This window comes from Glarea lozoyensis (assembly GCF_000409485.1).
Source record: "Glarea lozoyensis ATCC 20868 chromosome Unknown GLAREA3, whole genome shotgun sequence".
NCBI classification, from domain to species: Eukaryota; Fungi; Ascomycota; class Leotiomycetes; order Helotiales; family Helotiaceae; genus Glarea; species Glarea lozoyensis.
In genome coordinates, this window is record NW_007360998.1 from 1,622,603 (window position 1) to 1,649,370 (window position 26,768).

At 49.3% G+C, this 26,768-nt stretch overlaps 9 protein-coding genes across 9 annotated transcripts; 3 read left to right on the top strand and 6 right to left on the bottom strand.

Moving 5' to 3' along the window:
• Positions 1-42: 42 nt before the first annotated feature.
• On the bottom strand, positions 43-2,622 carry GLAREA_00513 (Protein kinase-like (PK-like); the record flags this gene model as incomplete). Its single annotated transcript, XM_008085271.1, has 5 exons — positions 43-335; positions 386-555; positions 602-1,244; positions 1,290-2,200; positions 2,258-2,622. The coding sequence occupies 5 exons, from the start codon at positions 2,620-2,622 to the stop codon at positions 43-45; spliced, it is 2,382 nt and encodes a 793-aa protein (XP_008083462.1).
• A 775-nt stretch (positions 2,623-3,397) lies between these two features.
• On the bottom strand, positions 3,398-4,252 carry GLAREA_00514 (uncharacterized protein; the record flags this gene model as incomplete). The annotated part of the gene is made up of 3 exons (XM_008085272.1): positions 3,398-3,473; positions 3,554-4,098; positions 4,160-4,252. 3 exons carry the CDS (start codon positions 4,250-4,252, stop codon positions 3,398-3,400), a joined length of 714 nt encoding a protein of 237 aa, XP_008083463.1.
• A 509-nt stretch (positions 4,253-4,761) lies between these two features.
• On the bottom strand, positions 4,762-6,141 carry GLAREA_00515 (Glutamine synthetase/guanido kinase; the record flags this gene model as incomplete). Its single annotated transcript, XM_008085273.1, has 6 exons — positions 4,762-4,800; positions 4,848-5,269; positions 5,320-5,836; positions 5,904-5,949; positions 6,002-6,048; positions 6,106-6,141. 6 exons carry the CDS (start codon positions 6,139-6,141, stop codon positions 4,762-4,764), a joined length of 1,107 nt encoding a protein of 368 aa, XP_008083464.1.
• Positions 6,142-9,061: 2,920 nt separating this feature from the next.
• On the bottom strand, positions 9,062-11,077 carry GLAREA_00516 (uncharacterized protein; the record flags this gene model as incomplete). Its single annotated transcript, XM_008085274.1, has 2 exons — positions 9,062-10,641; positions 10,708-11,077. The coding sequence occupies 2 exons, from the start codon at positions 11,075-11,077 to the stop codon at positions 9,062-9,064; spliced, it is 1,950 nt and encodes a 649-aa protein (XP_008083465.1).
• A 1,773-nt stretch (positions 11,078-12,850) lies between these two features.
• Positions 12,851-13,679, top strand: GLAREA_00517 (uncharacterized protein; the record flags this gene model as incomplete). The annotated part of the gene is made up of 2 exons (XM_008085275.1): positions 12,851-13,009; positions 13,056-13,679. The coding sequence occupies 2 exons, from the start codon at positions 12,851-12,853 to the stop codon at positions 13,677-13,679; spliced, it is 783 nt and encodes a 260-aa protein (XP_008083466.1).
• A 717-nt stretch (positions 13,680-14,396) lies between these two features.
• On the bottom strand, positions 14,397-20,871 carry GLAREA_00518 (MFS general substrate transporter; the record flags this gene model as incomplete). The annotated part of the gene is made up of 3 exons (XM_008085276.1): positions 14,397-15,632; positions 15,689-18,691; positions 18,727-20,871. The coding sequence occupies 3 exons, from the start codon at positions 20,869-20,871 to the stop codon at positions 14,397-14,399; spliced, it is 6,384 nt and encodes a 2,127-aa protein (XP_008083467.1).
• Positions 20,872-22,038: 1,167 nt separating this feature from the next.
• Positions 22,039-22,982, top strand: GLAREA_00519 (Carbon-nitrogen hydrolase; the record flags this gene model as incomplete). The annotated part of the gene is made up of 2 exons (XM_008085277.1): positions 22,039-22,093; positions 22,144-22,982. 2 exons carry the CDS (start codon positions 22,039-22,041, stop codon positions 22,980-22,982), a joined length of 894 nt encoding a protein of 297 aa, XP_008083468.1.
• A 481-nt stretch (positions 22,983-23,463) lies between these two features.
• GLAREA_00520 (S-adenosyl-L-methionine-dependent methyltransferase) lies at positions 23,464-24,957 on the bottom strand (the record flags this gene model as incomplete). Its single annotated transcript, XM_008085278.1, has 4 exons — positions 23,464-23,741; positions 23,977-24,217; positions 24,276-24,604; positions 24,927-24,957. 4 exons carry the CDS (start codon positions 24,955-24,957, stop codon positions 23,464-23,466), a joined length of 879 nt encoding a protein of 292 aa, XP_008083469.1.
• Positions 24,958-25,947: 990 nt separating this feature from the next.
• On the top strand, positions 25,948-26,133 carry GLAREA_00521 (uncharacterized protein; the record flags this gene model as incomplete). Its single annotated transcript, XM_008085279.1, has 1 exon — positions 25,948-26,133. One exon carries the CDS (start codon positions 25,948-25,950, stop codon positions 26,131-26,133), a length of 186 nt encoding a protein of 61 aa, XP_008083470.1.
• Between the last annotated feature and the right edge of the window lie 635 nt (positions 26,134-26,768).

Consider the following 26,768-nt stretch of genomic DNA (forward strand, 5'->3'; position numbering starts at 1 on the left):
AGAGTCGCAATTGTTGTCCATCCACGTATCTGCCATATGACTTTAGTCAGCTTCAGCAAGCTGAATAATAAGCTTCGAGGCAAGGTCGAGGAAAGGAAATGGCGATGTGACGTCTTTCTCTTCAAACAACATGCCATCAGGAGTCTCATAGCCGGCGCATTTGAAATCAACGAGGTAAACTCCAGGTTCCATCTCGTAGAGCTGAATGTCCAGATGCATAATAACGCCACCACTCGGATCTGATTTTGAAGCTGCATTCGTAATTGGCGATGGAAGATCCGAGGGGAGTGAGCCGCCGGCGCCGCTAAGAGAAGCAACTGATTGACGTCGAAGATCTGCGGAGCATGAGCATTGAACCTAGGGTAAGCACTATCGAAAATCTTACCATCTTTTCGCCATCTAACACGAAGAACCCAGGGATCCGCCGGAAGGTTATATTTTGAGCTTGAATCTAGCTTGCTAAACCTCAGATTGGAGGCCTCATGTGTGGGCAATGACTCTTCGCGATGCAGAGACGCGCCACTTCCATTTGAAACGAAGCTGTCGTTATTGGAGCTAAACGGGTGAGTGACTTGCTAAACCAAACTACAGAACGACTTACTGTGTGGTCTCTAGAGCTTCTCTCTGGCTTTTCTCCCAATCTTCATCCACAATCCACTCGGCGCCAAGCTTCTGCAACGCACGATATATACAACCGATAGCCTCCAATGGCTGGTTACGCGAGCGGATACCGAATTGCCACTTTGTTGGTTTTGCTTTCTTTTGGGGGACCGGAGTCATGCCAGCAGGTCTTTTACTAGCTTCATCAAGCTTGAGCTGACTTCTAGAGTGAGGATTAAGTCTCCTAGCCGTCTCAACTTTCTCGGCTTCAGTTTGTTCGTGAGGCTCGTTGACTTCAGCGTGCGTTGTTGAGAGTCCCTCTCCAATCTCTCTTCCATTCTTTCGAGCCTCCATGTAATCACGATGATACGAAGGGAGACTGCTGGGAAGAATTCCGATTTTGCTAACGTAAGAACGTGCAGACCTATCTGTCCCAATTGAGCTCGACGAACGTGGCGACACTGCATCCAGAAGAGGACTTGGTCGTGATGTTCGTTGGGACTTCTCTTCTATTTGGGTTGATGCCTTCGCAGCTGTGGACCCGGATGCCGCTGAATTGACGCCCTCAAGTTTAATGCCATCATTCCAGGCTGGTGGAGATGGAACCTGAAATAGTAACTTGCCGTTTTCATCAGCCAAATTTGCTGTTTTTTTGTTAGCACTGTTGCGCAAGGCCTTGGTGCGCAAACCATCTGAATCAAGGTTCTGAGGATGTTTAAGAGTGTTCAGGTCCGATTCTTTAGAAGAAACAGAGTCATGCTTACGATTTGCCTGCATTAGCTTGTTCTCTCTGACAATCAAATATGCATCTTTAATCGCAGATGGTTCATCGGCAGCTAATGCTTCTTGAACATCTTTGATCCCATAGCCCATGGTTTTACTGATCTTTTCCGTCACCTGAACGTGGAGCTGCTCTTGCACGGCGGGACTGGCGTGGGGAGCAATGTTCTTCGGGATAATGGCCTTGGAAGGATCCACGCCGGTATCAATAAACTCCTCAACAGGTGGTTGCAAATAAGCTGGCAGGTTCTTGACAAACCACGGATCCATTCGAATCTCATCAATGGTGGCGCGATGGACAGGGTTCACAGCCAGCATTTTCTTGATCAGCGCAGCTGCGCCAGAGCTCATATAATTGGGGACCACGTATTGACCTTTGGCAATCTTTGCGAAGAGAGACGGAATATGCTCATCGTCGAAGGGCAATCTTCCGACGAGAAGCACGTACAAGATGACTCCGCAACTCCACACATCCACTTCGGGGCCTGCATATAATTTCCCATTGATGACCTCTGGTGCCGCATAATTTGGGCTTCCACAGCTGGTCTTCAAGAAATTTCCATCAGTCATAATGTTGCTCAATCCGAAATCGGCGATTTTGACATTTAGATTTTCGTCCAGAAGCAGATTTTCGGGTTTCAAATCTCGGTGGACAATCTTGTGTCTATGGCAATATTCCACCGCACAAATGATCTGCTGGAAGAATCTTCTCGCCTCATCTTCCTTCATCTTCCCATTCTGAACAATGTAATCGAATAATTCACCGCCTGCATATTCGAGAACCATGATGATTTCAGTGGGTGTCTTGATCACTGTATATCTGCAGATCGAAGGTTAGCCTTCGCAAATATAGGATGGGCCTGAAGTGAAGCCCTACAGCTTAATAATATGAGGATGTCGGAGTAACTGAAGATATTCTATTTCCCGCTCCACCCGACCTGCCATATCGCGACTAATGAGCTTCTTCCTGGCAATAATCTTCAACGCCACCTGTTGGTTCGTAATCCGATGGGTCGCCAATTTGACCTTGCCAAAAGATCCCTCCCCTAGAGTTCTGATGATATGATAGGCACCAATGCGTTGTTCCGCCTTCTTCTGAGGGACGGGCTCAACGGATCCGTGGTTGATGCCATTCGGGACTCGACGAGTGCTGGCATCGGGAGGCTTATTGTTCGCGCGTCGGTTGGCAGACGAAGCCAGAGAGATCTCCAGCTCGCCATCATCGTAAGCCCCGTGAGGCATCATAGGGTGGTTGATGTAGAAGTTGGTTTGGCGGTTGAGCACAAGGGAGGGGGTGCGTCCCTGAGCCTGAGGTGATGCGCTGCCCCACCAAAAGACGTGCGTCTGCGTGTGCGAGCTAATCCTATGGACTCAAGCGTTGCGATCGCTGATCAGAGTACCTACAAAGTGGTAGCTAACGTTATGCGATAGCTGCTGAAGGTGGCATAGGTTACTTTTGAATCGCTTTCAAGTTTGTGGGAAAAAGAGAGCTTGGGTTGTTTGGTTGCGAAACTCACCCTCTTCTCGATTCGGGCGGTACACGAACCGAATTCAACTAACAAATTCCGAACTGTGGGGTGAGTGAGGTCACGGATCAATCTCCGTTTCTGACTGTCTTGAGGTGCATGGAAACTGTGTATTGTCTGTCTTGAAAACTATTGAGCATGATGATTGAGCATTTGTCTTCCTATCTTCCCCAAATTACACGTGTAGAGACGGAAGGCGGTATGTCCTTCCCAAATTCGAGTACATTAATTACAATTATTTACACAACGTAAACACGAGTACAGTTGAAGTCCGCCCTGTATAACGTATACGAGTAATTTCTTTGGTCAATTCATATGCAAGCTGCTCCAGCATCACGATCCAAGCTCTGTAAGTTACGCTTATTACGATCTTCTAAGTATGGCTTGTGGTGAGAACAAGGTACCTTGATGGGTGTGTAAGGGAACCAAGCTTTGCTGCTGATGTGTCCCCAGCAATCTGCGGAGAATAGACAACAGTGAGAGGGAGCTCATCAGAGACCTCCCTTCTTTTCCTCTTCCCGTAATCTCGAAATGAGCTTTTCCCTCAAGTAGTCGCTCAATCCCAATCTGCCATGATAGTTAGCAAAATAGGTCTCGAGGAGCACGAATTCTCACGGCCACCAAGAACACTCCAAAGCTCAACTTACATCCCTTCCCGTGTGATAATCCGATAGCTCCCGCTGCTTTGCCAATTCCCTACACTGCCATCCTCACCTTGGACGAATTGTCCCGTCCCATCAACCTCTAAACTCCCAAATATGTCCTCAGGAAACGCAATTCGCCCATAGTCTGGCGGCGCTCTCATATCACTGACATGTAACCATCCTCCTCGCCCACCCCCGCCCGCACCGCCTTGCGCACTCGCTCCACCAGCACCGTCGCCGCCACTACCACCGCCACCACCAGCGCGAGGTGTCTTCTTCTTTCGTTGCTGAGGGAAGAACATCCCACCAGAGCCCAGAGCAGATCCAGAGGTCGAGGCAAACGCTGCTGCTTGGCCTTGGACTATTGGGTCCTGTGCTGAATGTTCTTTCATGACTTCGTTGAGAATTGCAAGGAATTTAGGGTTTTCGGTTAGGGAGTCGGTCGTTGGAGGGACTTTTGTGGTAACACCTATAGATAGGCTTTCGGTGGGAGGGTTGGTAGGCAGAAGAGAGAGGATATGCGAATTACTGGATTTGGGAAATACATACTGCAATCTGATTAGCAGGCATACCAGAGATAGGGATCCTGGGAAAGAGTGCCTAGCATACAATATGAGGATTTGACTGCAAGGTAGAAATTGACCGAATGGCCTGCCGCAACGGCGATGCAGTAACCGCTCTGCGAAATGTCGAACAGATCATAGTGTTGTGTATCCGGGTAGAGATTCGATGATTCAGCACGGAATATTTCAGATTTCTGGGGAAGAGCCCAGAGCTTGGACTCCCGATCAGGCAATGAGCTTCACATGCACGTCATTCTGACAGTTATTCAGGAACCGCAAGGCTGAAAGCAACTTCTGGGAAGACACACGAGAAAGAAACGTGGTTTGCAAATACAAAGTGCTTATAGGATGCGTGTGCAGAGAATAGCGGTTTCGTGGGGTCAGCATGGTGGGGGTTGTCATGTCTTGTGATGAGAGTCCGATGATTGGGGTGGAACATCGATCTCAAATGACGCCAAAACGTGGGGAACAGACGTCAATCTAAATTTCAAAACGATTCATTCATTCGCCATCTGACTTCATCTCGTGAATTTACAAGGTAACTCCTGGATATAGAAGACCATGTAACAAAGTGTCGCTTGCAAGAAAAAGGACCATTCGCCATTCCATCACCACAATTGTGTACAAGCCCTGTGGCGTTTATGCAATTTACTTCTTCAACTCGGTACCGTCAAGTCCACCATAGATCTGGAACAAATTAGCGAAAATCAGCTAGAAGGACTGGGCTGACATACCGTCTCCATCATAATACCAGTGATTTGATATGGATCAGCATTGGAAGCTGGTCGTCTATCCTCGAAGTAACCGTAACCCTTGGCTCCACACTCTCTTGGAATACGGATGGATGCACCACGGTTGGCAACACCATAAGTGAAGGTATCGATGCTACCAGTCTCGTGTTTACCAGTGAGACGCATGGTGTTGTCCTCTCCGTAGACAGCAATGTGCTCCTTGTGGCGACCCTCAAGTTTCTTGATGGCTGCCTCAATGTGCTTCATACCACCCTCGACACGCATCTCCTTGGAGGAGAAGTTGCTGTGAAGACCAGCTCCGTTCCAGTCACCTGGGATTGGCTTGGGGTGGAAGGAGATCTTGGCACCGAACTCCTCCGCAATACGGTGTAGGAGGAAACGGGCTACCCAGAGGTGGTCACCCACTATAATTGCGGTTAGTGAATTTATGACTAACAGAAAGGCAAATACTGACTCTCGATGCCTGTGCAAGGGCCGACCTGAAATTCCCATTGAGCCGGCATGACCTCGGCATTGGTACCAGAGATCTTGACACCAGCATTGAGGCAAGCTTTGTAGTGAGCCTCAACAATATCTCTGCAGAAGACTTTGCCGGCGCCTACACCGCAGTAGTATGGACCTTGAGGACCGGGGAAACCGTTGGTTGGCCATCCGTAAGGCCTATCGGAGAAGTCGAGGAGCGTGTACTCTTGCTCGAGACCGAACCATGGCTCGTGAACTTTGTGGGCGTTCATCAGCTTGGCACACTCGGCGCGGTAGTTGAACTTGTTTGGGGTTCCATCGGGGTCCCAACATTCGGTCAAGACCAAGATGTTTGGAGCACCGCGGAATGGATCTGGGAAGATGGCGACAGGTCGGAGGTAAACATCAGAGTCTTCGCCGGGAGCTTGACCGGTGGAGGATCCATCGAAATTCCACTCTGGGAGATCTTCGAGAGCGAATTCACCAGATTCTGGGACCTTGAGAAGAGTCTGGTTCGGGCGAGTGGTCAGCGATGGTTTCCATGCGAGTTTGGTGAGAGTTGGATCGTGTACTCACCTTTGACTTAGATCGAACACCTCCTTGAGAATCAATCCAGATGTACCTTGACGAACTAATTAGTCGCAATGGCAATTTCCGCGTGCGAAAAGACTTACTCGGCCATGGCGCTTCCCTTCTGGTCGAGCTTCATGTATTTGAGGAGCTATCCCAACATCAGTCGCTGCACCGCGGGGTCAGGCTGAGGGGTGAGTGAACTTACATTCTGCGTGTAGGAAACGGTGGTTGAGGTCGCCATGATTGCGGTTTGACGCGAGAGTCAATTTGAAGTCTGGGTGTGTGACGGTGCGAGGGAATACAGACGAAGCTGTGAGGGGGATGTTTGAAAGAGGAAATGGAAAGTTGTTGAGCGGCGACAGACTGTTTATATCAAGCGAAAGGGCAGTCACCCCATCTACGATAAGGGACCCGCTTTTTCCGCGACAGGGGTGGTGTGACCTTGGCGAGTCGTCGGTTGAGCTAGGTAGATTCCAGGTTAGGAACAAACGACAACAATAATACTTCTAATTAAAGTGTGATTCGTGAAGCGTCAAGACGACCGATTAAGCGGCGGCGTGGAGAGACAACAAAACCCGGTCCAGATGCGTGGGATCGGGACGCTGTTTGTAGGGTCCCGCTAGGGTAAACTAGATACGAAATGGATGGCGCCGCCAATCACGGTTCCACCAGCAGCACTGTCAAAGAAGCAATAGGTCAATGATTCGGTCGCAACCAGATGAGGCACATATGATGGATTATTACCTAGGGAGCTGACCAGAAAACTCTTCTCTTCTCTCCTCAACCTTTCCCTCTGAATCAGCTTTGCAAAGTTTTCCGGCGCACACGACCTCGTTGAGGAAGATGCCATGCGGCAATTACCTCCGTACAGAAGTTTATATGAGCCTTTTCTGCACAACTAAAAAACCCTCCCATGCAGGGCCCCAGCCACCGAGCGTAATATTTGGGGGCAGATGGGGTTTCCAGTGATACATCGTCGACAATCCACGATAGGGGGTCCGTACATGCTTCGCGTTGCTTCTCTCCCATGAGGGGGTGCAAGAGAAGTGCAAGCAGCGTGCGAGAGGAGGACGAATGGAGCAATTGATCAAAGGGCATGTACTCGTAGCTCGGGAAGAAGCCATAGCCATCGAGGGGCCAGGCGCACCGGACACTAGTACTTCGAAGTACATGGAAAGCAACAGCTATTTTGGAATAGCGACGTCGCTGTGCTTCCCGCGAGGATTTTCTATTGGTGCTGTTGGAAGATCCTCCTCTCCGACATCGTCATCAGCATCATTTCCATCCCCCGAGTCGATGATAATTTGAGCGCGATAGTAGCAAAATCGCAACGCTGCGACATGATCGCGGTTGCAGGTGTTGAAGAGGAGCCCCCACTCCCACGTAGCGATACTTTGTTTTGATGGCAACCACGTCAACCTCTTAGTAGCACGCTGCAATAAACACCTCCCCGGAATCCCCTTAAACTATATACCATGTCTTTGTTGGAACATACTGTAGTAACTGTACGTATCAAAACCTCCCTCTCCTGCATCTCCTCCCTTACCCTTACCTACCACTCCACTCGCACTCGAATTGTACCACGCGAAACGCAAGCAGTATTCTCCCGACCCAACCACTTTTCGTGCCTTCATTATTTTCCCAACCCTTTCAATCATAGCATGGCCAAAGTTACCACACTCTACGACTCATAACCCAAACTATCCCCCTAAATAATCCAACTCATACCTCATCGAATTACCTCCATATTTGGTAATCCGAACGGGTCTCATTCGCTGTCGCGAAGCTATCGGTTCGGCTTCCCATCCGTCACAATCAGCGGGGTCGTAAGCCACGCTGCGATAAGAGCTTTACCAACAAGCTGATTGGCTGTGAAGTAAGCTGTCGGTGTCAAGCCGCCGTGAATGGGGACGGGAGGCAGTGAGGCCCCTGGCGAAGTTTTTAAATTCTGCCACTCTGCCTGACGGCGGGGTGTCCGAGGAGCCAAAGAGGAGCTAGTCTAGACTTGGCGGACGTTCCCGTATGATCACGTGTCGGTTTCCTTGACTCCATTTGAACCGTCCTCCTTTGTGTTATTATACATTACACGAGATGAACCAATTTTCGTCGACCGATCGTAAGAAAAATGTTAGTCGCTGTCTTGTCTTACCGTTTTGGACCTTCGCTAGCGCACACGCAAATTGAAGTCATACAGAGATGAAAATTCCCCGAGAAAGAGGCCACCAAAAGTGCAACATTCGGCTTTGACATGACTACCCGTGTTCTAGAAGTTTCACCTCGTCAGATGAGTCGTACTTCGTGGGACCAACAGTCGGTGGCCCTCGTCAGTTGTTGAGGCAGCGGTGAACGTCCAGAGCGCGCCAATGTGGTTCAGTTGAGGATGCGCCGCTTGAATGTGGTTGACACTGGGGAGGATGCCTGCATTTATAACTCTTGAAGCCATTCTGTCCGAAACTTTGTGTTGGACCTCCGCTTTGCCAGACCTATACCCATTCGATGAATTAGACCTGTCACTTTCGCAGAGTGGTCCGTTAGATCAGAGGATCAAATTTAGTCATTGGGATTTTGAGCGTCCAGAATGGTATTGACGTGCTGATGTCGCGAACTGTTGGATGAGAGTAAAGGCTATTCCAACATCTGATCGCTTTCCGAACAAAATGTCGGAGCAAGAAAGCTTCATCGAGGTTTGGACTTTCCCGTCTTTCCTGTAACCTTCTGTCAATACCGGATTGAGCATACCTATCATATCACTTCAAGGACGCTTTTCATATTCCAGTCACCCTCTGTTATAAAGTGTATTTCCTACGAACATTGAGCACAGAGAAGAAAATCCACGGTCAATAGACTAAGCGACTACTCAAGCGATGAGACATACTCATCTGACACGAGATGGTCTGGTGTGACAGACGGCCCTAACCACCAACTTCCAACAATCGACCAAGCGGCATGGAAGAGTGAGAAACCTTAACAGTGCAGGTGGGAGAAAAACCTGTCTAGCTCATCGATATAAGTTCATTCATATAGCCAGTTCTAACTCATTCTAGCCATGCTCAAAAGTACGCATAGTGGTATAACCTCCATTTCCATATCATAACGAAACACCAATTTCAAAAATTCCCGCTAAATCAATTCTCATCATTCACAACTCGTGTCCATCCTGTTTATCGTTCCAAATCCATCTTCGCTTCTCCGGCAGAAAATCCCTTAGCTCCACTGTCTCTGCTTCCCTCCCTGTACACTTCCCCGGAGTCGTTGTCGTAAGCCATGCTGACTTCGGTAATATCTTCCCCAACCTCCATCCATACATCGCTCGTGGCAGGGACCGGGAAGAATTTGCATAGTGCCCAATAGCTACCAGAAGCAACAATGAATCCACAGAAGAAGTTCAGACGATAGATGTACGTTGCACCCATAGGTACTGGTTTACCGATCGCACCGACAAAGCCAACGATGTTGATGAGAATGCCGCAAATATAAGCAGTGTAACCGCGCCAGTGGAACCCAAAGGTAAAGTAGTACGGTGAGTTGGCTCTGGCAGAGTACAGTTCCTTGACCTCGAGGTAGCCTTTTCGCACAATATAGTAGTCACAAATGATGACACCAGCAATGGAGGAAAGGAATACGGAATAAGCAGACAGGTAAGTAGTAAAGTTGTTCGCCGAGGAGAGAAGATTCCATGGGCACATCACAAGACCGACAAGAGCACAGACATAACCGCCGCGTCGAATGTTGAGGTACCGTGGGAGGAGGGCTGTCATGTCGGTTCCCGCTGAAACAGAATTGGCTGCAATATTGGTGCCAAGTTGGGCAAGACAGAATGCGCTAGCAATAAAGAACACACCGGCGCGATTCTTGGATCCGCCCTCGTTCAGGAATGACTGAAGGAGCTCAAGAGGGTTCCAGATTGGGTCGCCTTTGAAAATAACGGTAGAGGACGAAGACACAATAATGCCGATGAAAGAGGTAATGGCGAAACCGAGAGGAATTGTGAACAATTGCGACCAGAAGGCATCCTTTGGTTTCTTAGCGAAACGAGCGAAATCGGGGTCGTTAACGATGAGGGTTGCGAAATTGGCAATTGAAGACATGATTCCCATTACCATCCCCCAGCCCAACTTGGAGCCGCTGGCCTCCGCAGGTTGATGGACGATGGGTCCCAGACCATGAGCCCGAACGATAGCCCAAATAAAGAAGGCCAATCCGGCAGTAGGGACCACGATTGCTTTAGCAGTAAACAAATGGCGGATTTGGTGGACTGGAAACCAGATCGCGGGTAAGGATCCAGCCCAGAACAGGAAGAAGGCAACGAAATCCATCGTCGTCGTACCCGAGTTTGGAATACCGTTTGGAATCTTTTCGAACGATGGCCAAATGGAAGAGATCATGAGCTTGACACAATTGCCTCCAATCCATGCCTGCACACCGTACCAGATACAAGCCATCGCTGCTCGATTGAACACCGGCCACAGAGCACCCCAGATTCCAAACGAGGAACGAGCGACCACGGGAAAGGAGATGTGGTAGGTCGCACCGATACGTCCCGTCATCACAATAAAGCAAGCTGCAATGGAGTAGCCTAGCCAGACACAGATCCACGACTGCCACCACGAGAGACCGGAAGAAACAATCATGGACGACGAAATCATCCAGGTGTTGATGTTGAAGGAATCGGCCACCCAGAAGCCCACAAAATTCCAGGGACCCCATAGTCGTCGAGCTGGCTCTACCGGTTTCAAATCGTCTGGAAGGCAAAGATCAGTACTGTGGGTTTGGCAGTTTGGTCATATGACGCTGGTGCAGTACATACGGTTGTTTAACATCAGCTGGGCATTGGTGAGACCCGGCTCGCTCTCCACGGCGAGTTTGTCTACATAGTAGGCCAACTTGGTGTTTTTGACCTTCTCCATGATGAAATCGAAATACGTAGGTTCGTCTGAGGAGTGAAAATGAAGGACGTCGTGGGAATGTGTTGTCCTTTGAGCGTCGATGAATTGGCGACTCGCTGGAGCTCGCTTGAGAGTATTTGTACTATGACGTCTCGGAGAATGGAGGTTGGATGGCCTCGACGAACTCGCAAGGAGAGGTGCAGTTTCGCTTTCTTGAGCTGGCCCAGTAGTAGTAATGTCGAACTTGTCTGCGATTGACTTGCTGGTTCCTCCCAATTCTCGTGGGGACATGACCACTCATAAATAGCTGGCGTGGGTCGTCCCAAGCAGAGGGGGAAGAAGATCTTCTCAGGGTGTGCAGCGGGCCCCAGCTTGCATGCAGCCACTAACTCGGTATCTGTTGAAAAATCTGCGATATCAGCGCTCGATGGTGGATGGCAACGAATATTGACTTTCGACACGAGCTTGATAGGAATGCAATCTGGGTGTCTGCTTGGCTGGTTGCGCTTGCTTATCTTTGAAGGGGCATTTCCGGACGCGGTTTTTTAAGGTTGAGACTAGAACTACGAGTAAATGCCGTTCTAGACTTCTAAGGGTGCTGGAAGCAAGAATCTGAGAGGACTGCACCGCCAGAGGATACCTAGACGAGTAGCTCAGCAGCATCAACGGTTACGGGTTACCTCGTCTTGTACCCATGCCCAAGGAGCGTGACTTTGACCTTCCTTGTCGTCGTCCTGTGAGACTCGCGTGGGGTATCACCATCTAGGACGCTCAGAACAGTACGGCCGTGATCTCGTCACAGGCGACCGCGACCTCGCGACCTCACCAGCTATGCGGCAAGCGGCTGGCCGTTCCTGTCGCCGCGGCCGTGTCTGCGAGGCATGGCGTCTGGGAGACAGGAGGCTCGCTATCTTGACGATGTCTGCGAATGACAAGGCTGCACCATCTGAGGAGCTGAGAAGCTGAGGACCTGAGGAGCCGCGTTGTGGTGGAGATGTGTGGCCTGCGCTCGACGAAGATAAGCTTGCCGGTTTACTCGATGCCATTTCGTGTTTTGCGGGGAAATCGTTTGCCCGTGATTGGGTGCAAGGACGAGTGGAGCATGATCCTCCTCGGGCGGTCCGTTGAAGGGAAAATACCCAAAAACATCAACCCAAAGAGATGAAAAATTCCATCCCTGGTAATCTATAACATGAAATCATCTACTCGAGTACGTCGGCCCTTGACGACAAGTCGTGGTTACATCCAGATCTGATGTCCCAGAGACCAACAGAGGGGCTCTTGCTCAGATTATCAGGTAGAAGACTGTTGATGATCGGTCATTGCGTTTCTTGCTTCACATCTTCACCAAAAGCAACCTCATCCGTTTCGAGAGAATGGACATTCGCCCAGCGGCTCATAGCCAGTGAGTTCTCGGTCGATAAGAATCAACAAAGATAAAGATCTTGGAGTGGCTATTTCCACAGGCTGGGAGGCATTGGCAACCTTGGAGATGCAAGCCCCCACCATCCCCAAACACTGGAACCGAGAACTGTCTCTGAATTGGGACAAGATAACGTGAAAGTCAATGTGCCGACAGAACTGAGAAAAGGTCTTGCGTCAGAGCTCGCTAGATGCGAGACGTTGTTGACAACAAGTCTTGAAACTGTGAGCGTCTAAAGTTGGGGCCATCTCTGTTAATGATACAGGAGAAGTTGGAAAAAGGTGACATGGAAGAAGAAGAAGAAAGCGCACCATTTTCAAAATTTACCAAAGACTTGGAAAGTAGGAGGAAATATTCCTATCCTTGTCGCGTTTGCGAAGCGTTGTTGATATCTCTGCTGCTATTGCGATATCCCTCATAGCCAGAGTATTGTTCTGCTGGCCGTAAATTTCCGGGACGTTTGACTCCTGCTAAATGATTGATGTCGGTAGCTGATATTGACTTCGCTGTTGGCGACTAAAGCCTGCCGTAAAAATACACAAAAGACAAATCTCACCTGCAATATTGTCATTCAACAACCCAAGGGGAACGAAGTTTGGTTCTCTATACAAGGCGCCCTGGCTACGAGAAAGACAGCCGCAATGCAGCGAACTCTTGAAGCTAGCAGATCTGCCCATGCTTTGGCCAAACGTACTGTCCATGTAAAAATGTACCCAACTGCCAGGACGTTTGCTGAACGACGCGAGGTTCTGCGCGTTCTCGAGCAATTCGGAGAAGTTACCATGTTTCGCTCTCTCAAAGTAAAGCATTCCCGTATCACTCGCATCTGTAGCTAATACCTAATAGTACTTCCCTAAAACTCCAATTCCAAATGCCTTTCTTGCCATGTTCGTCGACGAGTCCGCAGCCATTGCCGCACAAAACTCCTCCACGCTCCGCTACCGCCTCACCATAACTCCTAATCCACCACCTCTAACACCCTCCCAAGAAATCGAAGCGTCCGTTGCTCCCCTGGATCCGTCGGATCCTGCAAACGCCCCTCCACCACAAAAAGAACCGATCGAGAAAATCTTCGAACTCCACATCTCCTCCACAAATTACGATCATGAGAAACATATCACATCTCCCTCCACCAATCCCCTCTATGGGCCCTTTGTGCCTGTCTCTCACACCCGATCATATATTGCGTCCAGTCTCAATCAGATTATACAACCAAGCCTCTGGGCTCCCGGTCTGAGAGATTGGGAAACTGATGGCTCGAATCTGAGAGACGAGGTTGAAATAGGAGAACGCGCTTCAAAGAGTAGTATTGAGTGGAGGGTCAATCAACGCGAGAGGAAGAGGAAAGAGAAGGGTATGTCGTGGATAATGAAGGGATTAAAACCCTTGAGAAACGAGTGGGAGGCCAAACAGCAGAAGCACGAAGATCAAGACAAGGCGACCATGAATCCTACCAACTCATCACCATGAACACCCCAACTCTCATCGACATCACAACAAAGAAAATGCCATGCAAACAAAGCGAGCCACAATAGCAATCGCGATAACGCAAGCTCCGTTAGTGGCATGTTCCACTGGCTCCAGCGGGATACGGCTTGTTTTAAAACCCGGCTGTTGGAAGTGGAAACCTCTTGAGATTGCAACTCATGATCGCGCTCAAATAGACTCTCAACCTGGGGTCCCGTACCCTCCTCCGTGAGCAACACTTGCGTACTGCGGGGGGAGACTAGTGATGCACTCATTTGACGAGTTGAACTTTCGTGCCCCGAACCAAAATGCCCATGGTAACATCGTTTTACCCGCGTCAAGAGCTCCCGGTGCATTTTGCTTGCAGTGAAATTAGGGATAACAGGCCGCGAGAATGAGGAGCAGGGGCTGTCAGGCAGTTTGTTGTTTGGGGAAACTCGTCAACAAATCTGAAAAGCTTAGTGAAATACTGTTTTCAATCTTCAATTTACGTCTATGAAAGCAGCTCATATACGAGTATCACCTATCCACCCTAATTTGAACTTTTGCTCCTCCACGCCCACCCACTAAAGCCTTCGCCAACATCTTCGACTTCCTGCACACCATGTCTTGCGCCGATCGTCTTCCATAGATTATCCGTCATTATCATAGCCATTCTGATCGAATCTTGGCGTCGAGCCATGCGTGTGACGTCTACTTCGTTAAACAGCAAAGGAAAAGTTACTCTCTTCTCGTCGCCCTTCTCCGCGCCACGTCGTTTCCCGCCGGAGGCTCAATGGGCAGTCGGCGGCTATCACGTCGGTCTCCTAGATCATTGCCCGTAAACATTAACTGATCCTCTGGATTTCTGGAGTAGCTCCGCTGAATATCTGGGTGGGCGTAGCGATCGTTGTCGGGGTTCAAAACATAACCTTGATTGTCACTGGGACCCCTTTGGTATCCCCGACTTGGTCTTGGGTCGTCCTGAGCCTGTAGTGGTGGTGGTTGTTGGCTCATCTGACGTGGTGGCGGCGGTGGTTTTTTGCCAAAGAATCTTTCCTCAACATCCTCAATCACTACGAGATTTGGATGCATAGCCTCGAGACTATTTGCGTCCACCAATCGATTCTTCCTACGGATTTCTTCCCATCGGGTCAGGCTTCCCATTTCCAAAATGTTCACTCTTCTTGTATGATGTGTCGGGTTTCCAATGATGATTGGTCGCCATGGTTCCTCCACCTCAGCCCCCTGGGCACGCATGAAGGCAGAGGTCTTTCGAGCGTTCTTCCATCTCGACATGTCATCTTTTTTCGCATCGGGGATGATTTGTACATCTTTGATGCGTACCAAAACAAGCAAAAGCAAGATTGAAAGTATCAAGAGAATTCCGGCAAATACCCCGGTTGCTGCTTGTTGTCCAAGCTGTCTTGTTACGGAACCTCCAATCCCAATGGAGATCGCTGAGAAAATGTAACCAATAGCTTGCGTGATCGCAAATGCAGATTGCACGCGAGGGAATGACGAGTAATTGGTTCTTTTTCCTTTCGCTTTGTCTCCGGCGGATCCTCGAGCACGACCAGCCATCCCAGGAGAGAGATCCGAGGTATCGAATGTTTCCATAAGAATTCCATGACATTCTGCCATGGCCAGGTTCGAAAGAAATCCTATCAATCCAGCGAACAAAATAGGCACAAGAAAATATACGGGGGGACCTGTTGATGAGAGGGTGTATGCAAGACCAGCGAATGGCAGAGTCAAGACAAAGATTGCACGCCGAACCATATGATCAGACCATGACAGCTTCTGCTTCTTATACGTATCGTCGTCGGCAGTGTCATCTTTAGACCGTGATCGACTGAAAATCGAGGCTTTCTGAAAGGGGATAGCAAGCATGGCCCCTACTGGTACGACCATCACACTCAGACCAACAAGGGGAGATATGAACTTGTACTTGTTGGACATCAGAGAACCCAAGAGCTAGTCCGACGCGTTAGCTTCTTTGTATCTGTATCACACGCTACATAAGTACTTACGATAATGATTAGCACAATTTGTGCATACATCCAACCCACATATACAGCCATAATGAGAAAACCAGGCTGAGTCATCATGCGCATGGAGAGAATTATCCCGTAATGAAACTCTTCACCCCACCATTTGGGTCCTGTTTGAACCATGTGCATTTTGACCTCACCTCGCGCTAGCCGGCGAGAGACCTTTTCGCCATTCTTGACTTCGGCAACAGATCTTCTGAATGCAGAACGTCTGACTTCGGGTGTGATGATATTAAGAAACAATACGCAGGCAATGATGAAGATGCTCACATAGAACCCCCAGGCCGGTGGCATGTGATTGATGATTACAGCACCGATCATAAAACCGAGTCCGATCGACCCCATCGCGGACCACGTCCACAAACCTAGCCATACTCCTAAGCCACCGCCATGGCGTCGCACGTCGTTCTCATCGACGATTTCTTGATGCGGGTTTTCAGATTGTAGAGAGGCGCCGAAGAGATCCGTGAGAGTTGATTTGAAGTTTATGTTTGCGAAACCCAGGCAAAAGCCCATTAGAGCTCGAGGAGCTATCAACCCGATTCTCCAATATCTGACATAGGGCGACCGGATAGAGCCCACTGCAACAGCTTGTGGAAACAGCAGAGGCATCGCCAGAGCCATGGAACCGAGAATATATGGTTTCCTACCATGAAGCAAGGGTAGCGGCCAGCAGAAGAAGGTTGGTATAGCTAGGCCGAGGTAGAAGAAGACATTCCCCAGTACGGTATAGTGATGGAAATCGACAATGTAGTACTGAATTGCAGGGACCTCTCCGGCATATATTCCAACAAGAATTCCGACCAACGCTGTACTGATACAAGCTACAGTAGCGCAGAATCTTTTTCGAGTGAGTTGCCAGTCTCTAGCAATCTTAGGCTTCTTGTGGGACTTCGCAAAGCTGAATCCTTTGTGTTGATTGGATCGCAGACTTAGATGGTTCTTACCTTTGAGTACGAACTCGGTGGAATTGCCATGCTTACGCCGTCGAGCTTTCTGAGTTTGCGGGAGATTTCGATCTGGCTCGTCCCTCAACTCGTACCCAGCTTGTGGCCTTTCCTCGCCCGGATCGCCTCCATTGTCATCAGAGTTTGGAGGATACCCACCGCCTCTATTTCCACCTCCGTTCCCACCTCCTCCTCCAGCGCCACCACCCCCAGTCTGATAGCCTCCATTGTCATTTAAATCTCTAGACGGGTACTCACGATATTCATCTGTCTGTCTCGAATCGTCCTGTCGGTTGTCGTATGGTGCTCTGGAATAGCCCCGGTTGTCATATGAGCCTCCGGCTGCCTGGTGGACATATTGATTCTGCTGTAATTGGCGCGAACCTATCTTCGCCTTTGCAGAGGCACCACGGGCGACATAGCCAACAGAGAAATCTACCTGTCCACTTGAATCTTCAGAGCCGTCCATACTGGATGTACACGGCACGGATCGTTCCAGAGTTGACGTCCTCTTGTCCTTCAATTTGCACGGTTGAACGAACGCTTGATCGACATCCTGCCAATCGTACGTTTGACCCGGTCTCAACTGATAGCCCTCGGCCTCGTTCTGTGCTTGTTCAGCTTTTTTATTGAGAGCTAAGGAGCTTTCCCTGGGATGTATCGGTGGGTTACGGAAGGTTTCAATATGTTCACGTACCTCTCGCTTGTTAGGAACCTCGTTCGCCGCAAGTCTTGACCTGACAGCCTCGTGGTCATCATCCGAGTGCCCTTGACTAGGGCATGGCCCCGAGAGGTTTCTGCTATGAGGCAAAGGAATTGGGCATTGATCGTCCGTGACTATCGTAGGCACCTGCTGCTTTGTAGGGCTGAGACGTCTTGGAGACCGCTCAGGCTCAAATCTCCGGGCCGTTCCGGTACTCGTGGGTGATCTGAACGGCTCAGGATTATAAAACTCGGGCGCTGGCCCAGAACCAATCAGCAACCCAAGGGCTTCCGGAGGATCCAGATCATCATTAGTTACTACAGATTTCGTATCGGAGCGGCGAAAATTAGATTGTTTTGCTGATGCCTTTGGTTCAGTGGGTTTGAACTTCTGGAAGTTCTCGTCACTGGCCATCAGCGGAACATCTGCATTCACTGAATCCCGTGAGAGCGAGTTCCTCTCCTTGTAAGGCCTGTAAGGTGTCGCCCTTCCGGTCTGTTTGCGTGTAGGTTTCTTAGGTGGTATCTCAATGCTTCTGCCATGCTGGTCGTGGTATAGAATCGGTGCACGATCTGCATATCGGTCGACATCACTTTCTATATCCGAATCTGTCACAACAGAATAGCTTCTCAAACTCTCGTGCATGCTTCCAAGCTCGGAGTCCTCGCCAGAGTATGTGTCGGTACGTCTTGAGCGTACGTTATTCCTTCGTGGCTGGTAACCTTCGGAAAGACCCTTACGGCCATTCTTCAGGATCTTCGCTGCGTGCTCCAAAATCTTTGGCATTCCCTTGGCGTCATCTTTTTGTGCAGCTAGTTGAGCGATGATGAGCGCTTCGTTGAGCAGCTGCTCGAGGTCATCAATTGTCCTCGTGAAATTCTCAGGAACAATCGTTGTTTCAGCCTCAAAATCTTGCCCTCGTTCTAAGTTGGCTGTGTGCGCATTTCCTGATGGGACTGTTTGCGATCTCGCACGACTGGATGAATTGTTATTAGCTCTTCTTGTTCTCGGCGGCAGAGCAGTCAAGCGCGGCTCATAGGGGCCTTTGCTGGAGAGTAATTCTCGAAGCCAATGAACCGTATTCTTCCGCGCAAGCTGTCTTCCGGGAGGTATGTTTGAGACGGTACTTCTATCATCAAGTGGGTCTAAAGCCTTCCGAGAAGGGAGGGCACTGATGGCCGACTCTGCTAGAGGATACCTGGCACGTGGAGATTCCGATGATGCTACAGATTGGAGATTGAGTCTTTCTTGTGGGACAAGAAGGTCAAATGAATGCTTGCGACCCCCAAGCGTTGCGTCTGGATTTATACGTGGTGGATTACCGGATCCCAGCTTCGTGCTCAGTACACGGTTCTTAGACGACCCACGATCTGGAATGACTTTCGGGGGTTTGGTTGACCTAGCTTTTGGTTCTCTGGTGACACTATTGAGTTGAGGTCGAGTGGTATAGTTTCCAAATCATTTCCTGGTTGGAAAGCATTCTTTGGTCTTTGAATTATATCGATCTTGTTCGTGCTCGCTATCGGCGTCAATGTTTGTTGGGCAGCTTGAGATGAATCTGGGCTGTTCCAAAGAGAGGGCCGCTTCAGATAATCATCAGCGTTTTTCGCAGCGTGGGAGAGCGAATCCGCCATAAGCAAGCGGTAAACCTCTGCTGCCTGATTTTTTGGCATCCCATGTGGAACCTTGGCCTCCTGAACTGCGTTGCGCACTGCGACCTGGACTGCATCCTCGACAGCTCCCTTCACTGCCGGACTGAAACCCCAGTAAGCTGCATCCACCGGGTTGGCTTCAGATGGTGGAGAATTTATATCTCGCTTGCCTACGTTTGCACCTCCGTTTTGGACATTTTGCTTAGCATCTTGAACTCTCTGACTCACGTTGTCGACTAATTCGATGGTCTTCTGTAGATTGGTCAAGTGGCCCGCAACCGCACCTGGGCCTACCTCCCGAAGTGTTTTATCGATTTTTGCACTTAGCTCCCGGTCAGGGTCGATCGCTGTTGTCCCTGGAATGTCGGTATTAGCAAGTTGGTCTGCTTCTGGCTCCGGCTCTGGATCCGGTATAAAAGTGTCTAGTTGGTCTCCAATGCTAGGTATTGTCGACAATACTGGTGGGGTCGGAGCTCCTAAATCAGCTGGCCCAACTTCCGACGCTGATGGTTTAAGTAAAGCGTGACGCTTGCTGGACGCTTTAGAAGTAACAGAAAATAGGGATTCTGTGTAATTTTTTGGCTTGATTGAAACTTCCGATCGCTTTCGAGGGAAAATAGGTCGGTCGTCCGTCTTCGGTTCTTTCTTGTACGGTTTCACGTCAGGAAGAGTTTTCATTTCCAGAGGCTTGATATCAGCAAGTTCTCCTGTAAGCTCTTGCGGGGGAATTTGTGCGGATTTGCGCTCCTCTCTAAATTTTGATGGTCTTTTGTTCTTTGGACCCGGGAGATTGAAATTTGTGAAGATGGTTGTCGAGAAGGTTGGCTGACTTGACTTCCTCGCCGCGAGTCTCTGGGACTGGGTAACATGTGGAAACGCATCGCTAGAAGTACCGCTGCCCCCGGACTTACTTTTCGGCGCCGAAAAGTTATCGTCTGTCCTGGATTTCTTGCTTCTTCTATTGCTATTTTCGGCAATAATGCGATCGAGGTCAGACGTCGGGTCCTTACCAATCGCTACCAGATCTTGAGGTCTGCTTCGGTGATCCAAAAGTGATGTTGATTGTGCACGACGCGGACTTGGATGTCTTGCGCAATTGGTCTCGCCTGGAGGACACCCGGCAAGGAAACAAGCAAGATCGGATCTCTCAGCTTCAATCGTCTTTGGCCACTCGCCATCACTGATTATATATTTCGAAGGCAATGATTCTGGAGGAGAACATGGTGGGCAGCACGTCAACTCCTCCTCGTGAATTTCTGCATCATTCTCGGGTATGTTGGAGCTGATTTCAACACATGATACCAGCTCTGGATCTTTATTTTTGGCTTTATCTGCTAGAACCAATTTCAGTCGTGGCTTTTTCTGGCCTGGTAACGAAGAAGGTCCATCTGTGAGATTCGAGACATCGACTGTTACGTCTTGGTTGAAAGCTTCTCGAACGTCATTTGCCGAACCCGAAGATCGGAGGGACGAGAACGGAAATCCAAGAACTGGTGGTTCCGGGTCTTGATTTTTCTGCGTGCCAAATATGTCCATACTAGGGCTAGCACTGGTTGTGGAAGCTCTCTGCGAATCTGGGAGACTCAACCTCTTTTCTCTTCGAGCGGCAATAGCAAGCTTCCTAGTGACCACGAGATTCAGGGTCGAGTCCTCTGAGCTACGATCTGGTGTTTCATCCGAGGGGAAAGGAGTTCTTGGTATCTCGGGCCCGTTGCGAGCTAGGAGTAGAGATCGAATTCGAGACAGGATATCGCCGTCGACTCGGCGGATAGTTGGAGTACTTAATGGTGTCGAGGGGATTGCTGAAGCTGCTCTTGGAGTGGGACTCCCTCCGAGCGGTCCCTCAGCTGGATTGAACATTAAACATAGGAGAGAAGAAGAGGATTTTAGGATGGTGAGATCGGATGTGGACGCCCGTAGTATTCAAACTACTGGACGGCACAGAAGGAAAATAATGAATGTAGCGAGACGAATGGACTGAAGCTGATAAGCTATCTATAGATATGAAGTGGAAGAAACAGCTTGGGAGAAGGAAAGATACCACAGCGTGCAAGGGAGAGCCGACACACATCGTGAGGCAGGAGCATCTTTGGAAGGCGACGATTATGTCACTTAAGGTAATCGACATGGCAGGAAGAAATGATCATACCTCTCCTCACCGCAACCCCATCGATGATTGAGGCAGAGCATACATTTCTATTGATTGACGTTTCCTGCCGTCGAATAAGTGAGCATAATTAATTCTCTGCATGTTATAAGGAAACTTGTAAACGGTAAAGAGCTCTCTCAGATCAATAAATTATTGCGATTTACGTTTTAATGATTTATACCATATAAGGATTTCTGGGCTGCTCAGCGCCCAGCTCGCACAGTGTTAACTGACAGGTTCGAAAGGTGTTCTTGGTTCGGATAAACATTCTTAACGAGCTTGAGGTCAGAGGACTACAATATAGATTTCATGCAGTTTAAACACACTTCGGAAACCTTTGCCCAAATGTGTCTGTAAATCACAATCCTTTTCTATTACAGTTCCCCACGAATGGGCTTCGAAGTACGGAAAGCCATTAGTTCTAGACCCCAGCCTAAAGTTGCTTTTCATGTTCCAGTCCGAAATCAAAATGTATATCTGTAATGAGGTCTCTGAAAATCTCCAGTTACCTTGCACCACTGAGTACCTTGAGAAATTGAATTATATAGTAATTATACAGGATGTGTAGAGTATTTTGTCTTCTCAAGAGCCTTACAAAAGCTTACCATCTCCAACATTGCATCGGCCACTTGCCCCGAAAAACCAACAAGGGGTGCAGCCGTAGCGGGGCCGACGGGCAGATCTCGCAAGGGAAGCTCAGTTCCAAGTCCCGGCCCGGAGAGCTTGTCACCTCCCACTCTACCGATAGTGGGCTGTGAGCTTCATAATCACAACATACCCAAGAAATGTACAGAACACTACGAACTTTTCGAGCAATATTCACACCCTTACAAGTTCAATCTCAAATACGTAAATACGCCCACAGAACAATCACAAGCATGGCAAATCTACTCAAAAAACCAGTAAAGCTTGGATTAATCCAATTAGCATCTGGTGACTGCCCCTCCTTCCCTCTGCACATCTCCATCTAACACCATTCCCAGGCGCAGACAAATCCAAAAACCTAACCCACGCCCGCTCCAAAGTCCTCGAAGCATCCAAAGCCGGTGCCAGAATAATCGTCCTCCCAGAATGTTTCAACAGTCCCTACGGCTGCGACTACTTCCCGTCGTACGCGGAAACCCTCCTCCCCTCACCCCCAAGCGCAGAACAATCACCCTCCTTCCACGCCCTATCATCCATAGCCAAAGAAACGGGCACATATCTAATCGGCGGCTCAATACCCGAGATCGAACCGGAGACGAAAAAATACTATAACACAAACCTGACGTTTAATCCGCAAGGCGAGCTCATCGCTACACATCGCAAAGTCCATCTCTTCGACATCGATATCCCAGGGAAGATCAAATTCAAGGAATCAGACATCCTAAGTCCGGGGAATAAAGTAACGGTCGTAGACTTACCCGAGTACGGAAAAGTAGCGATAGCAATATGTTACGATATCCGCTTCCCAGAACTCGCCATGATCGGTGCGCGACACGGAGCATTCGCCCTGATATATCCAGGTGCCTTTAACACGACGACGGGGCCGTTACATTGGAGGCTTCAAGGACAGGCGCGCGCGATGGATAATCAGGTTTATGTGGCCTTGTGCAGTCCGGCGCGAGATACGACGGCGACTTATCATGCGTATGGACATAGTTTGGTGGTTGATCCCATGGCGAAGGTATTGGTGGAGGCCGGGGAGAGTGAGGAGATCGTGTATGCGGATTTGGAGGGTGGGGAAATTGATAGTGCGAGGAAGGGGATTCCGATTTATGATCAGAGGAGGTGGGATGTTTATCCTGATGTGAGTAAGGAGGGCGTCAGGTTCGAAGAATAGATGTCGCCAAGATGATGATATCCAAACCTCAAGCATGTAACACAGTGTAATCCGGTGTAGATGTAGATGCAGTGTAATATGTAACCAATTACGTACCATTTACCAAAATAAAAAATAAAACCAGTCTCCAGATATCTTAATGTGTTCACAGTTGAGGAAGGCATGATTTGAAGTGATCTTCAATGGAATTCTATGCTAGGTTACCCAAGAATCATGAAATGAAACATGACACTCTCTAAAAAAGCAAATAACTTTTGGATATTGCCATGTGCCTGTGTCGTAGCACAGCTGCTCTCTCCCACCCAGCCGAAAACCATGGTATCAAAAGCAAAAAAGCAAGACATTTCGTTGCTTTTTCCCGGCCGGAGAAAGCCAACACAAATTTCCTGCTGTCTCATAACCATGTATCACAAAGCCACATTTATAAGAACGTGCTCTCGCATATATCTTGACAAACTGCGCTAACGTGTGTAACGACTTCTCATCTCAACGCATTACGAGCGAAGGTTGGGAGAATGAAGGAAGCTTTGTGAATATCGGCATTGTAATAGCGGTTGACCTTCTCTTCTTCCTCTGCGGTCCAGCTTCTTAATGGCTTCGTAACATCACGGTTGGCGTCTTTGCAGCAGACCATGAAGCCAATTTGGCCAGATGGGTAGGTCGGAATGGTAGTGTAAGCATACTCGACCGTTGGGAATACTTCCTTGCAGTCCTTCTTCAACTTGGTGATCAGTGGCAAGTGAAGCCATTGATTCTCAGCTGCGCAAGTTAGCATGTGCTGAACATGTGAGAGGACAAAAAGGAGACAGATGGTTTAACGAAGCACCCAAATACCCCTCGCTTGATCGCAAACGCTTCCAACAAAACGCAATACAACGCCACGATTGAAATTCAAATAATGCGAGAAAACATGAAGCCCGAAGTTGCAATACAGCAGCAAAGAAATATATATACAAAGAAATCACCAAATCCACGCTGATATAGGAGAACGTACAACCTTGTGTGGTAATCACGCCACCTTCCTTGAGTGCGCCGAATAGGAGCTCGAAGTAGGGCTTTTGGAAGAGAGACTCTGCCGGGCCTTCTGGGTCCGATGAGTCGGTGATAATGACATCGAACTCATTTTTGTAGTCATCCAAAAACTTAAATCCATCTCCAACGTGGACCTTCACTTTTGGGTGTTGGAAGCCCACAGCCATTCCTGGGAGGTACTTCTTGGACAATCGAATAACAGCCTAATTGGATAATGTCAGATATGCATGGCAATCACGAGGCATAAGCAACACAACCCACCTCATCGATGTCGCACAGGATGGCCTCCTCGACACAGTCATGCTTAATGACTTCACGCAACACACCTCCGTCGCCTCCTCCAATGACAAGGACTTTCTTTGGGTCTGGGTGCGAGTTCATAGCCAAATGGGTAATCATTTCTTGGTAGGCAAACTCGTCGCGCTCGGTGCATTGTATCACGTTGTCCAAAACCAACACGGTTCCATAGTCGGTGGACTCAAAGATGAGGACATCTTGGTATTTGGATTTCTCGTGGTGGATGATGTTCTTGACCTTGAGAGTCATGGCCTGGCCCGGCCACATCTCAGAGATCTCACGGAACCAGCCATCTGTGGGTTACCGTTTGTCAGCTTTGAATACAGGGAGGCTTCAGGTGTAGAAGTTAATCAATGCCGGATAAAGTGGTGGAGGGAGGTGCAGATGCCAGGGAACGGCGCAAAGATCGGGAGCAAAAGAGGTACTCGAGATGATGCCTTGCTCCGTAGCGAGCTGCCAAATTGCCCCTCGGCCAGTCGATCAGGCAGTTGTTGCAAGAGAGCCGAAAGTAGGACGAACGTATGGCGGAAGCAAGTAAATATTGAGCGGCGAGAGCACAACGAACTGCTTCTTTCTAGGGCATTGAAAGGGAAATGGAAGACGATCTCGACTTACCCTTGATTGTTGGGTGGGTGATGTCTGACATTTTGACGGCGGTTTGTGTAACTTTTGGTGATGGCACTGACGAGTGGTGGTGGAAGAGTGAGATGCGGGGTCTTGATGATGGACGAAGTGAGCAGCGTACAGATGCGAACGAGCGCGGGGCACGAGCGAAGAGATGGGGGTGAATGGTGGGTAGGCTCGAAAGCGGATTGAGGGAATTGACCGTCGAGGAGAAGAACGGCGACTGAGAGAGGAAGATAGGTTTTTGTATTATTGTTGTGTTTTTGAGGTGTGGGGTGTTTTTTAAAAGTTGCGAAAATGAATAATTTTCATGCCCCACGCGAGAATTTTTAGCTACGCAGCAGCAGCAGCATCGAAATTCCGTGTCCCGTCAGCGGCAGCTTCCCTTCTTCGTTCACTCCACCTCCACAATCGAGCTCCAGTTAATGGCACTACAGCACCCAGCAGCTATCTGCGACTAACCAAACCAGGGACGTACTTTTAGTATGGCCTCGAATCACTTTATTCTTCGACTAAGCTACGTGAGTCCCTCGTACTACTGTATAGGGCGGGTTGGACAGCAGACTGCTTTATCCGTTGCAGAGCTACTGATGGGGAGGTATCAGAGTCGTGCACGGAGGTTGAAAAAGCTTACAGGTGAGGCGCTGACAGCCTGACACCGGCATCGACGCCCTGTCTCTGGGGAGAAGTGACTGCGAGAAGGACATTTTTTCATGGCGGCGATGGCGCAAACGACGCGGAAGAGATTTGTCTCTGCTCACCAAAGCAGAGCTCCCCAAAGGTCCAAAGCAGACAAGGTGCAGCAGTACGGGCTACTGCCACCCCTCCGCATCCTTTGCGCCAATCAGTGATGCAGCCCACGAGCCTTCAACGTGCTCCCACCCCAGCACCGCGTGTTTTTTCCAGAACATCCAGGGTCTCTTACGGGTGCCACCACTGCCATGCCCATCTGTTGCAGCTCTGAGCTCTCGCAGACTCGCAGCTCTTCGCAGCCCTCCTGGGCGTCTTCTTCATGCTCACCAGCCGTCGTCCAGTCGATGCGCTGCACCGCGAAATCGGCAGAACCAAAGTGACTGTTGCACGACGCAAGAGCTTATGTTGCGTGCCTCCGACACGGGAAGATGAGAGTGCTGATACCTGGGATGAGGCAGTTGTTGAATATGAATACGCAGTTGTTGATGGTAATACTACTCCTTGATACAATACGTGAATACAGTAATAAATACATATACATAGTGAATACATATAATAATACATATATACCTATATACCTACTTCTATATAAATACACATATATATATTTCTACAGTAATATCCACCTTCGCCTACCGGCAATCCTGCTGCGCTGTTTCGGCGGGCCATTTGCTTCGTCGTCCAGCCTGTTTGCCAAACCAGTGTGCTCGTGAGCCTCGCGAGACATCGTGGTACGCAACACATCAGATACATGGCTCCCCCGTCACACCAGTCCCAGAGGTACTTCGCGGGCTGAAGTTCTGAACTGGATAGCCGGCGCTGGTGCTTGGGAGGAGGAGTGGAGGGAGACAACCATCTCATCGCCACAACGGACGGATACGCACGTCGCTACCCGAGACACGACACTACACCAGCTGCGAGAAGAGAGTGCTCGAGATCTTGCAGCTCTGCCCGGTGAATACAAGCAAACGCAGTGCAAATTTTCTTCTTCTATAGCCGTCCAAATACTGTTAATAATTATCGCCGTCTGGGATAGCCTTACTTCGCATGAATGAAATCCATGATTCGAGTGCCTAACGCTGCCTCGTCCTCGTCCGAATCTGCTGCCCTGAATATCATACTGAGCCGTCCCACTTGGTG